This window comes from Pholis gunnellus (genome assembly GCF_910591455.1).
Source record: "Pholis gunnellus genome assembly, chromosome: 19".
NCBI classification, from domain to species: Eukaryota; Metazoa; Chordata; class Actinopteri; order Perciformes; family Pholidae; genus Pholis; species Pholis gunnellus.
In genome coordinates this window covers 4,607,494-4,621,573 of record NC_136546.1, presented here as the reverse complement: position 1 = coordinate 4,621,573, position 14,080 = coordinate 4,607,494, and the positions used below count along the sequence as shown (strand labels likewise).

At 41.1% G+C, this 14,080-nt stretch overlaps 1 protein-coding gene across 1 annotated transcript in view; it reads left to right on the top strand.

Moving 5' to 3' along the window:
- The first annotated feature begins 404 nt into the window (after window positions 1-404).
- cdk19 (cyclin dependent kinase 19) overlaps window positions 405-14,080 on the top strand; it is a 48,440-nt gene continuing 34,764 nt past the window's right edge. The window contains exons 1-2 of the mRNA XM_079180217.1: window positions 405-554; window positions 8,235-8,310. Of these exons, the coding sequence (XP_079036343.1) occupies window positions 427-554; window positions 8,235-8,310 (204 nt within the window). The 5' untranslated portion in view covers window positions 405-426. The remainder of the gene's footprint in view (window positions 555-8,234; window positions 8,311-14,080) is intronic.

Here is a 14,080-nt window from a genome sequence, read left to right as displayed (position 1 = left end):
TGATATATATATATATATATACATATAATGTTATGAAACAAGCATTTCTAAATATGTATAAAGAGTATAAAGTATACACTTTGAACGAGCTGTCCTGTTAGTACACCATGAAATCCAAACCACTGTTCATGAGCGTTCGTGAGTACGCAAAGTGCAACAAACCGCAGCGAGAAACGCGGGCTGTAGTTTTCTACTTCCCCGCGTGAAGAGCCGGTGAACCGCGGCGCCTGCTCAAAAGAACTACCCTTCCCAGAGAGCCCCGCGTGCCAATTAGAAACGTCAACGAGCCAGTGAACATTAAGCGGAGCAGACCAAAATCCCAAACAAGGAAATGGTGGGGGAATAAAACGACCAGATTATTTAATTAATGCATGTAATAATTAATATTTTATTTTATTGTAAATTAAGACGTATTTATGGGTTGAAATGGACTACGACTTCAAAACAAAGCTGGCGGCCGAGAGAGAGAAGGTGGAAGATCTGTTCGAATATGAAGGTTGCAAAGTGGGTCGAGGCACCTACGGGCACGTTTATAAAGCTAAGCGCAAAGACGGGTAAGATAACCGTGAACGTTGTTGTTTGTACTGACAGGAAGCTGACCGCACGGCGCATTTTGTCCGGATACCGTGGCTGTGTGTTAACCGGGGCGTTAGATTTGGACCTCCCCGAAGCGATAACCCGTGTGTCTCCTATGTTTTTGTTTTGATGTAGCGCACTCACTCACTCGCCAACGGTCCCCCACCCCCCCCCTCCCGCCTCTTTTTCCTCCTCCTCCTCCTCTCCCCCCCAAAAAAAACACAGTAAAGCAGCGGTGCTAACGTTACTTTATTTTCTTTTGACAAGTCTTGTCTTTGCGGTGCCAGTGAACACAGCGTGCCCGTAATGTAATGGGCCGAGCCCCCCTCCCATCTCTAACACTGTGTGCTGACAAAGTTTTTTTTCTCGAGACTCCCAGTTTAATGTAACCTATTTGCGATTCTATTTTTTATTTCTTTACACTGCCACCGTCAAGCACGAGACAGTGCAACGCACGTGTGAATACAACGTAAATACCAGCAGCAGGAAGACGGACAGATATGCTCTGGCATTTCTGCTCCGCTATGCCACCAGTGTCACTATTTGTTGCTACAGTGGTACAAGTGGCAAGTACCCAGTTGACAGAGATGGGCAAAAATACATCAAAATGTATTTTGATACAAAATACCCCTCAAATAAATCTATTAAAAGTAAAATACAAAATACTGGTGCCAGAAAATGTAACATGTATTTAAAATATAGGAAATACTTTTTTCTGGATTTTCCGTTTTCTCACAATTTGGTATCGCAGAGCACTCAGGTTTGGGCTATAATGTACACAAAGCTCTGGTGAACCCCACAAAAGGAAGAACAGTCACAGAATGTCAGTGTAACTAAGCAAAGCTATTCAAAGAACAACTTGATTGATTATGTATATATATTTTTTTATTAATGGGACTTAACAGCCCATAAACTTTGGCTTTGTATCAACAAGAAAATATTGATCACATATGACATACAAGCTCCCAATATCCCTCTTCCTATAGCTAGCTACTCGACTGATAAGTTAACTTGCTAAACACTGGCTATGCACTAGCCTAGACAGTATGCTAGCGTCATTAGCATGTTAGCATCGATCGCTAGCTAGATATTATAACCATCACCATATATATACAATAGGCTATGTAGCCAGACCCAGACATAAATTATACATCAAGCTAGTTGACATCAATATTTACAATATTTAACTTGACAGACAATCCGTTGAACTTGAAGATCTGAAGACTGAACTCGTGAACTGTTTTTTGATTCGTGGAGAAAGTATTTTGAGTATTTTAAATACAAAATTACTCCACTCTAAAGTATTTTGTTACAAATTACATTAGATTTTTTATCGGCCCTATCAAATACAAATTACAAAATACTCAAAAGTAATTGAAATACGTATTTCAAATACAAGTAATAGAAATACTGCCCATCTCTGCCAGTTGATAATGGTACTTCGTTATTGTGACACACAAGTAGTGCATGCATTGCTCATATTTTTTTCCGTTTCAAACATATGTCATAGTTTGTCAAAGTAAGAGATAGTGTGATAGTCTGACATGGTGATGCACTAATCCCACATTCTAGATTGGTTTGGTGCCTTTAATGACCTCATTACAGGGATCCGGTATTGGCCAGATGTGGCCAATCCCCATCCACGTTACTGTTGTTATAAAATTGCAATTTTGTCATAAAATTGTAACGATGTTATTCAAATTTTCACAAGTTTAAAAGACACGGATTGGGCATCCGCCAGGTGTGACTGATGATGTGTAGTTACAGCCTCATCTTACACATAAAATACTGTATAAGGTAGGTGACACATAACATGAAAAAGAAAAAACAAAAGATCTGGGCCCTATTCCTCGTACGTGGCTAACTGAGTTAGCCGGATAATTTTCAGGATGAGATTACATAAGTGAGGCTTTTCGGTTCCTCGAAGCAAGTTTGGAAAAATCACCATAGCAACACATCCATAAGCCTGAACCTGCTCCAGAGCAGGCTTGAGCTAGATCCGCTGGATAAGCTGCCACTCCCCCGGAAACAAGTGTCAGCTCCCTTCTTCAGAGATCCCATCGATGAGGAAGCGATATTAGTCAGATTAGCGTTTTATAGGGAGAGAGTTCTTCGAGATCGCCAAGATCCGTTATCACACCATGATGACTTCCTGTACGAGCGCTATCGATTCTGCCGACAAGGAATCATTTATTTAAAGACCTTCTCGAGCCGTACATTGAACACCACACGCCATCTACTGTCTCACGGACTGTATCACAGCCTCGCGCTGTGTTGCGAGTGGTTCATGTTTGTACAGTGTCGGTGATGCGGAGAACATCGGGAAAGCCGCTGCATGCCGTGCTGTTCATAAAGTTTATTTGGCGATTAAGAAACGTATGGATGTGTTCATTACATTACTATGGCACATATTGTATTGATCACCATTCTGAATAATGTTCGTGTGCTTAGTGTTTACTTGCTCCCGTGTCCTCTTGATGGCTGGTTGAACTACATGATGGTTGAAAGCACTCATAATGATATGACAGTATTATTAGTACACCATAGCATATCATTGTTGTAGAACATGATTAAGGTGCTCATGATACGAATAGAGAGAATTACACACAATTTATTTTTACTGCTTATTATGAATAATACACACACACTGATCCGCCCATACACAGATTCACACACACATATTCAAACTCCTATTCTATATGGTAATCTACACATACATGTATATACACACATATATATATAGTACGTGATACATACGTGCATACACCTACATATATCCTCATAAATATCTATTAATTCGTATCAGTTAGATACTCTTTGGGCTTGTTTTTATCTACTTATTCTGAACGAGTTGATATAATTATTTTCGCTATAGATCTCATTGGATGATGCATTCCATTAAGCCTACTGCCAGCAGGCACATTTAAAGTAATATCATCTGATTGATTGGGGTGATGAGGCTCTTAAAATTAACCTATACATTTTCCCAACACTTGCGCATTTAATGACGTCTGCGATATTTTGCCATGCTTCTCGTCTAGCCCTCGCAGCGTTAGATTTCGCCATGATTATGGTCTTGAATTCCTCATATGCGTTCATGATCATCTCCTGCTCGTCAGCGGAGTAAAAAGAGGCTCTTTCTTTGCGTTTATTTGCCGTTGTACTGTTAGAAAATCATGGTTTCGGTGATCGACGCTTCCCCCTTTTGAAGTAGGACGGACACGCGCAACGATCCTGTTGTCTGACATCTGGTTCAAATTAACGAGACTGTTTTAGCGCGGATCAGCCTTTGAGGAACCGAGATAGCCTGATGTCAATCATCGAGTTAATTTAAGCTGGATAATAGGACATTTGATCGACTTAGTTCAACCACGTACGAGGAATAGGGCCCAGGACTCAAGATCAGCCAATAGCCTTTGTTTAATTTTTTGTACTGGGAGGGAAAAAGTGGGGTTTGGTACAGCCATAAATTAGCAATTTGCATTAGTCATATCTTCGGCGTCTCAGATAAGCCTTTCCTCTATTCTTCATTGACTCGCTGAGTCGTAAAGCTGAGTCAGTGCTGCAGGCGGGGTCTTATCGTGTTCACCTCTACAACATTGGATAATAGAGACGTGACGTGAGGTCAAAAGGTGAACACAGGCAGGCAGTCGTCTCCGCCGTGATGCTGAGAGCTTTGTTTAATGCTGTGAGGTAATAATATCCTCAAGGGTATTATAGATTTAGTGCCGGGGATACGGTGTAATTAGCGCATCCGAGGGCTTCCTTAAAGGACGCTGAACAGACTAAAGAGGAAATACAGTGAGATGGTTTAAATCTTTCAACGCATTCTCATTCCAACATGTCACATACTGACTCTTTGCCCCTTGGTAGCACTTCTAAGACATTTGGTAGCCCAGCGCACGGTCAAAGTAAACATGCGGTCAACGTTGTGAATTCCAACAAAAACGCTAGCTTAGGTTTTGCCAGCAAAATCTTTTAGTTAGCTTTAGGAAAAACTTCTTTGTTGGGCTTAAAATAGGTACCTACATTTAGGTTTAGGCAACAAAACCACATGGTTAAATTTAGGAAGACCATCATAGTGTGGCTTCAAATAAGTATGTAAACTTATTAGGCAACAAAACCACATAGTTGGGTTGAGACAACAAAACCACATAGTTTGGTTTAAGAAAACCTTTATGGTTGGGCTTAAAATAATTACCTAAGTTTAGGTTTAGGCAACAAAACAACTTAGTTAGGTTAAGGAAAACATGTCCTAAGAAGAAAGTGATGAGCTAATAGCTGTAGCGGTGCTTTACTTCTTAATGCTTTTTCATGACACTACAAAATGATATCTAAAATCCATCAAGACATCTACTCGTTCAATTTGAAGTGACTGCACAAAACATAAAACACAAAACTTTGTTAATTAAGGACAGCAAGTAGATCATTTCACTTTTACTACAGAGATGTGAATTATTTTAAAAAAAATGTCAAAGCAATGGCCCTGACAACTATGTCGCTTTACCTAAATACTGTTGACACAATACTACAGCTTGTTACATGTAATATTATGGTTGTTTCTGTCCTTGGCAAAAGAAACTATACAACTGTGGAGAGTTGCTGCTGTCAGCCTGTGTTTGTATTCTCAGAGGCTGTAGGCAAGACCCTGGGGATGAATGGCATCACATATTCATAGTGAACCTATACCTGTCGGCCTTTATTTAAGTGAAAACCGAAAGGCAGCAAAACCACTTTCTGTCCCCAGAGCATAACGGTCCAGAAATTAATCATCACACATGCATGTTTTTGAATGTTCTTGGCTTCACACCTAGGGGATATATGCAACTTTAGCCAGTTAGTCCCAGCTGGCAGTAAAAAGGAGAAGTGTGCCTTAGACAAGATGTGAACATGTATTGTCAGTGTTTTAAAGAAGTAGGTGGAGTGTTTCCATATGCATACAATCCTAGTGCCTACGTAGGAAACATAAACAAAGGCACCAGTGTGGGTGCAGACGTGACTTGTGCGCTATCGTTGTGCACTGTTATCTGGAGAGTTGTCGTCATCTGAAAAAAAAACAATGCGACATAAAAAGATCCTATTGTTATCTTTTTTTAAATGTTATAAATACAGTAGATATGGTCCAGGCTCATCACAAGCAGTTTCTCAGTTCATGGTTAATACATCAAATCAGTTCTAATGTTTGGACATAGGGAGACTGTGTGTGTTGGAAAGAATCTGGCAATCCGATACGTATCACGACACAGTGGTCACACAATTAAATATATCGCGGTATATTGCGATACTGTAAGCAAGGTGATATTGCAAATTTTTGGTGCGCTGTTATAGTTGCGTTATTCAGTGGCCCCACGATGTCCCAGCGACAGACTCCAGCACCTTTGTTTTTACCTCCTTGTACAGCTTGTGTTGTCGGTAGGGCATGGTGTAACAAGGCTCCGTTGTTTTCACCAAATTACAGAAGCCTTCATTCTCCACAACAGTTGGCGAGGGTGCGTAGCTTTGCGAATGACATAAAGCGCTGATTGTGGGATTTTGGTTGCCCGAGTTGAGGTCAGTGGTAACTTGGTATGTGAACTTGTTGTTCCAGAGTGAGTTGAGAGGGATCCACTCGTGAAACGTTAGCCATTTGCTGTTGAGTTAGCTGTACATCAAAGTCTTGCTAATGGTGCTCTCAGATTGCTTGTGTTCCCCCCGAGTTTTGGCATGGCATGGTCCAACTCTTTAGGAGTCAGGGTTTGGCTAGGTCTGCCAATGCTAACGTTAGCGGTGCGCCCTTTCAATACTTTCTGTCTCAGTTTATTTAGGTACGTTGGAGGCAGTCTCGAAACCCATTCGCTATCAGTCTGATGATGGATAAGCTAATGCTAACGTTAGCAGTGCACGTTAGCTTTCGCTCTCCACACAACTGTTTACCTGCAATATGAATGATATACATTCAAATGCAGCATTCACACTGCAGAATGAATGACTGTCCTGAGTAGCAAAAAACAACTTATATTTTCAAGTTTATTCGCTTTCTATTCAGTTCTTTAAGTTTGACCGCTGTCCATGTTTAGGTGTGCACTACAGTAACACACAAAGCGTTGGGTCGTTCGCACGGGTCCAAAGCAAACTTTGTTCAGACAGTTGCAGAGCTGCTTGTCTCTGGTGGTTGTCTTAAGCATAGGTTTATGGTGCCAGTCACCAGTGCATCCGCAGACCAGAGTGATCCAAAACTTTTGGAACAGGCCCGTGCTTCTGGCGTTGCTAGCACGCACTAAACCAACAAGAACAGGCACGCTGTGTGCTGACCCACCACGCCGACCGATCTCTCAGCAGCTGTTCCAGCGTGTTGAATCTGCATCAGAGGGAGTCAGCGAGAAGGAGTTCTCTGATTGGTCGTTTAGCCATCGTGGTCGTTTTCTCTCCAACGAGCAAGACGACAGGCTGCCAAACCTTTACGGTGCCACATGAAACATTATTCTGAGAGATTAATCCGATTCAGACAGTTTGATAATCAATAAAGGGTTTAAGAAGTTTTTCAAGCAAAAATGCCATTAATTCTCTGGCTGCAGCGTTTCAAATAATAGTAATAATACACTTTATTTATACGGCATTAAAAACAGAAAATACATGTGAGATGATGCAGCCGTCAAGACTCTTGAAGTTGGCTTCATGGTTCCTGCCTTAAAGGGGAACTACACTCATTTTCAAAATTCATACATATTATTCCTCTGGTCTAAAACAGTCCAAACATATAAGTACACATAACCAACTCTCTCCCAAATCCAAAAACTAGAGAGCTGAAACTCAAATGTGCTCAATGTTAACAGATATTGATTTAACGTTCCCACGCCATTGAGATGTTGGCGTTCTTCATTTAGGTGGCGTTCCCCTTTAAGAGAGCAGTGTGCAGCCTGTTAAAATAGCTGTAGGATTTTTGTGGAGGAGTTAGTTTTTTGTCATTTTTCTCCCTCTGCTTTTGCACAGCGGAGCTCCTATTTTATTATCTGAATTTGACTAAATTCATACGAGGAAATTTTATTTGCTAACCGAAAGATGAAGTGTTATGAGCTCTTCTGAGCAGCTCAATTAGTATTAGAGATGTGTGCCTGAGCGCTCCGTTAAATCTACGACCATCTCCAGTGCAAATTAGGCTGAAGCGGGTTCGATCTTAGCACCACAGGGACCTGTTTGAACTGTGCGGGCTGGACGCTGAATGAAGTTGTTATTGGATGCCGTCCACAAATTTACATTTTAAAGTTTTTTTAAAAATAGAAACAGTTTCCTTTTAGCCGTTTCTCCACTGCTCTCTGCTCAGGCTGTATTTTACGCGCCGGAACACTGCTTATCTCAAATAATCAATCTGTCTGCCGAACACGTCTCACTTTTCACTTATGGATTGCTTTTCATGCACGAATGTGATTCACAAGGACCTGTCCCGCAGACGCCAGAAAGTGAAAGCAATGGCCGAAATGCTGCCAAGCTAAGCCGCTGTGTACTGTAGTTTTAACCATTAGCATCGTCTTTGCATCAAGGGTGAAAATGATTCACGCGGGGGGCCGTGACCCGGGCAACAAAGGAGCACGTGAGATTGATGCTGAAAAATCCGCAGAAAAAGAAAATCGGTGACGCCCTCCAGTAATGTTGATCCCAATTTTCTCTTTTCATCCCTACAGGAAAGATGAGAAGGAGTACGCACTGAAACAAATAGAAGGCACTGGAATATCGATGTCTGCCTGTAGGGAAATCGCTGTAAGTTCCAACTCTTTGTTTGTTAGATCACAGTTTTTAATATTAAAAGAAAAAGTCAACACTTTGCAGAATATTGTACTTTGCTTTCTTTCTGAGGTAGAAATGATTATTTCATGTCTGTGTGTTTAGTCCACAGGTTAGCCTAGTTTAGCCTTAAGACTGGAAACGTTGAAATGTTTTGCCTAAAGCTCACAAATTAACACGTTATGTCTCATAAAGTGCTGTAAGGATTATGTACTGCACTGGTTTCATCCTTAAGAAAGCTAATAAGATTTTTCCATTGGATTATTCTAGAAAATAAACTCTGTCACAAACAAAAGTTCATGATACTTCCACGTTTTGTTCAGCAAGGTAATCTTCCCGTAACGTGAAATAAAAAGCTAACGTTAGGCTAAAAACGAACTATACCACGGTCACACGACTTCAGGCCATTAAGCTAAAGGCTGATTTGTGTTCTAGGAATGACGTTTTGTAGCTTGTTAGCATATATTGTTTACACATTTTTTTTAGATTTCTGTTAATGCACAAGTTAGACAAACAAGAAAAATAGTCTAGCTAACAGCCAGTCAAGCTGTTTCCCAATCCATCCAGTTTTTATGCTAAGCTAGGCTAACAAAAACCTGATGCAAGCTCCATACTCAACGCACAAACATGAGAGTGGTATCAATATTCTCATCCCCCTCCTAGAAAGAAGCACACACGCATATTGATTTCCAAAACAGAATGTGAATTGGTGATTTGTAAAGTGACTCATAGGAAAGTGTTACATTTCGAAAATGTAGCTCTCACTTGTGTGGCATGTGGTATCATTTAATAGGACTGCTGAACCTAGTATTTCTTTTATTTGTATTTGATCGATTAACAGTACTGTATAAAGGAATCTTAAAAGCTCTACGCTCCATAGACTGTCTACCAATTGTGGACGCGTAGATCAAGATGCGTTAAGCTGCTGAATAAACAGAGAGACAGCTAAAGCTTTACATTTAATTATCCTCTATATGCACCACTCCCAAGGTCTCAGGTCAAAACCGGGCAATGGCCCCTCCCCCACTTCCTACCTCATACTTCGGACAAACAGACAGAAATAGAAACACCTAGCAAAGTACTCCAAACCTCTCCTGTGGTATAGTTCCCGCCCCAGTAGGTGTCTCCGGGACAACGTTTTGCCACCGTAACTCACACACAGCGGAAAACAAAAATCCGTCCGCGATGTAGCCCAACATAGAACGTAACTTCATATCATAACTGTGTCAAGAGAGCGCCTGTACCGGTGTCAACTATCACTTCCTATAACTGTCTTGTCTGAGAAAAAGCCATACAGAACATGTAGCTATGCCTTCTGTTGAATGACAAAAAGCCAGATAGTTGAAGACAACAATGTTCCATGCATGAAAGGGGCATAGCACCGAACCAGGTTGTTTTTGTTATGAACCACAAGACTTTCACATGGTTTCCAGCTAGCACTGGAGTTTGAATCCATAGCATTTGCGGTTGGGGGTGGGGTTGGCAAGTCAGCATGCATCCAGTCCTCTTGGATACTGCAGCTAGAGAAAGAATGTGGCCCCCTTAGACATGTTGACGGTCTCTGGTTTCCAGTGTAACATGTTCACCTGGAGCCAGACTATGGGCCATAACACTGTCAGCGACGCCGTGCAAACACACTCAGTAGCACTGAGCAAACCTCGCTGCAGTTAACCTCAGAAGTATTTTCCGTGACCTCGAGCCACACATTAACATTTCTTTGTTGTATTTTCAACAAGCTGACAAGATCTTAGCAGTTCCTCTTTTTTTGATGCCAGCAGGTTCTTTAAACTCAAGTCATCCTTCAAGCTAAGTGTGTGCGGATTCATCGGGGGGTGGGGACGCAGATTTTTTTTCTTTTTCGAATGGGCTTAAAGGAGCGAACCAGTGATTTTTTCATGCTCAAGCCGGTTTAGTTTTAAAGCCCCAAGTCTGCAGGCTGATTTCCTCCAGGGTAAACCAGCGGCTGTCTGCAAAACACATTTCAGATTTCCCCCCAAAACACAATGGTATGCTTCGGAAAAGGATTGGCAGTAAGGTAAAGAATACTTGCAGTGCATGGGCTAAGGTATGCAAAGATACATTCCTGAATTTCCAGCATTACAGCCGACCAGCAGAAAAGGGCACAAAGGTCAGAGGCACAGCTGGTCACACATGAAGAGACAATGTAGCGAGTACAGATGTTAACTCTGCATGTTTGAGAGTACTTTCTCAAGGGAACAAAAATCATTTCTCAAGATACGGTAGCAAAACAGACAAAGTATTGTGTAGACCGTGTCAGATCAACATTCGCGGCACATTTGTAATGTGATTTTATCTTTTCATGTAAAAATAGTTATTTTAAATGTAGCCCCAAGCGGCGATTCCGGGGGGGTTCAAGCCAACATACAATCTGTGCCAGGCCACGCCCTTCATTGGCAACACCTCAACCCCTATTGCAGTGGTTCTTAAACTTTTTCTGTCACGCCCCACTTTGGAGGAAGACAAATGTTCATGCCCCAACAAAATTTTAACAAAATGGTCCATGTTGAATTTTTATTGAAATAACAACATTTTGTGACTCCTCTATCTGTGCTTTTTCAAATAATGGAATAAAGAAAATTGCAATCACTTTCAAGTAAACCAGATTGTTCATCAGGCAAAAAACAAATACAATGTGCAATCACTTTGTTAGAACAATGCAAATAAAGTTCTATCTGTGCAAAAAAGAACTAATATTTGGCAAAAAATAGCTTATTGTGGCTGCAATTAACCTGTTTTGCACTGAATATATTTTGAAGATAACAATAAAGTGCAACCTGTGAAAAACTCAGCAAAACAAGTTCAAATATTTGGCAATAAAGAGTTTTACTGAGTTTTACACTGCATATCTTTTCAAAACAACAATAACGTGCAACCTGTGCAAAACAAAATTAGTGCAGATATGTGAGCCATCAAGTTTGATCAGTATTAGTGGCTGCAATGAGCCTGCTTTCCAAGTCAAATCTTTTGAAAATGGGGTTGCAGACTTGATACAGCCACTCTCAATTCATGCTCAATGTTGAGCTTAGATCTGTATTTTGTTTTGAGAGGCAACAGCAGAAAAGCCGATCTCACAGAGGTAGGATGTGGCGAAGGGACGCAGAATGCCCACAGCCCTCTGTCCGATGAGTGGATGCTCCCATTCCACACCAAGCCAGAACTCACTCAGTGTTTGAGCTGTAAACCTCAGTCTCCGGGTAGAGTCGGACGTCATCTCGATAATGTCTCTTCATTTTGCACACTAAGCTACAAATCGATCTTGGCCGTCGCATATGCGCAAGGTAACCTGTATACGGCGTTACGGAAACATTTACATGAAAGTACAGGCATTTTGCCATGTATTTATTGATGACTTAGTTGTATGTCCGTGTACTTTTGTAATATGTGAAGTTCTCAATAAAGTTCTTGAAATAAAAGAATTCTGCATTTCGCTCTGCGCCCCACCTGTAATACCACTGCGCCCCACTAGAGGGTCGCGCCCACAGTTTGAGAAATACTGCCCTATTGGTCAATTTCAAAACATTTTCTGGACATGTTTCAATAGCTTAATTAACAATGTACCCACAAGTTTGGTGATGGTTGGACAAACTGACATTGATATATGGCCAAGTTTGCGTCAGGCCTTTGCACGTGTTTGGAACTGGTGGCGCCCCCTAATGGCCGATTTGAAAACAATTTGGTTCAATGTTGTCATGAAACATGTCCCGCGAGTTTTGTTATGATTGGACAAATACATTTGGGATTTATAGTTGAGGAATCATTTTTAACATATCTTGCAAGTTTGGTGATGATCGGCCCAACGGTTGTGGATTTGGGTATTGATTGCTTTCGTTGGTCAATATCTTCAAAACGCAATGAGATATCACAAAGCTTGTGGTAAATTTGGATAATCTTGGTCTATTTATGAACCACAGAAAATTTGGTCCAAATCAGACTTGCGTTTTTTAGCAGATGTCAAACATTTCTTTTTGGAAAAAATCAAAATGGCGGAAAAACTAGTCAGGGGGCTTCAGTGGTTCTTGGTGCAAATTCTTATAGTGAATGAAGATGAATGTCTCCGATATTAATTTTACCTTTAATTATAGTGCCCCCGTCAGGCCGATTGGGCTCATACTTGATGAGCAGCATTTTAACACAACTTCCGATCATTGATGAAAATACCATCTCACTGGAATTTGCGCAAACCACTCTGAAGAAAGAAATACCATGTCCGCGCAAAAAACATAGTTTCAGTCTCTTCTGGGCTCGAGCACCTAATAAAGCAGAGGTACTGTCACACAAGATCAGAGTAATCTAAGGCGGGCTATGTAAGTCTTTTTGTGACCGTCTAAGCTGAGTTAGAAAAGAAATCAGCAAAGAACAAGAGCAATCAGAAAGCAGATGAGGCTACAGAGACCTGCTTTTAATGCACTTGCGTTTATTTTTAGTGCCGTTTCGTAGACCTCAGTACGCTTTACAGAAAACAGCACACTTCTTAATAGGAGAGTAGAGTGAATAAAAGATAATATCATAAACACTGTTGACCTGCCTCTCTATTAGAGAATGCTTTTGCTGGTGTGGTTTAAAGTTAACTCACCATTTCCTGCAGCTGCTTCACACGGAAAACCACAAGGACAGAATAGACCTTTTGAGACATACAGACTCGTCATAGTAGGAGAAGCTCAGGTGTAACTGATAACATTGACGACTGCGCAGTGCTGTTATGCGGTCTTAGTCTGTGGTAAAACTTGTCTTTTCAACGCCACTTTTGTCACCCGATAATGCCGGGACGCATTAACTGTCAAGTCTGTGCCCTCCGAGGTGGATCTTGTTCTCATTGGGAACCCGATCAGTTTGTTCCATTCAAATTGATCAAACGTAGACCTCGATCCTCTTCCTCTCCCGAGGAGAGCAACATGAAGAAAGGAGTAAAAACCGAGGCTGGACCACAGCTGAGACATGTAAAGTTTTGTTTTGAAAAACAAAGTAAGAGGGGACTTTTACTGTGAAAATTTCATTGGAAAATGTGTTTATCTCCAAATAAGCAGAGCTTTGTTTGTGGCTTTTTTTCTGTCTATCTGTCTATCTATCTATCTATATAGATATATATATATATATATATTATATCCGATCAGGGTCTCATTCGATAGGAGCTGTGACGTTAACTAACCAATCTGAACGAAATATTCCCACAAAGCTGTCGTTGGACCATCTGAGTGTGATTTATCACACTGTGGACTCGTGCTGTAAAACTGTCTCCCAGGTGTCTACGGCGCTGCAGGCCTCGTTTTCTGTAACTGCATTCCGCCCGTTGGTTTGTTTTGCCACTCACACGGTGACGGGGAGGTTTGATATGTGGAGAAAGTGTTTGACTACAAGCAGAACCACTCCAGGGCTCAGAGGAACCTGCTGTCATTCATTCATTGTTAGTATGTAAAACAACTTCCACAGAGTTTGTAAAAGCTGCTAGCTAAAAATAACGCACAAAGGAAACATCAGCCTACTTTTGTTTTTCAAATAGTTATTTTAGTTTTGTTTACTTGGACGAAGTTAATTGTTTTAACTACCACATTATTGGCTTAACATCAGAATCTGTAATGCAACTACAGAAGTGATCAGACAGGTTGTTACATCTTACATTCGTTGTTACTCCACCTCTTGCACTTACTGTGGCTGTGTGCAAAAAGGTTTACATTGAAATGGACAGTTGGCTTTTGGGTTCACTTCCATGTGATGACTAACATCGTCC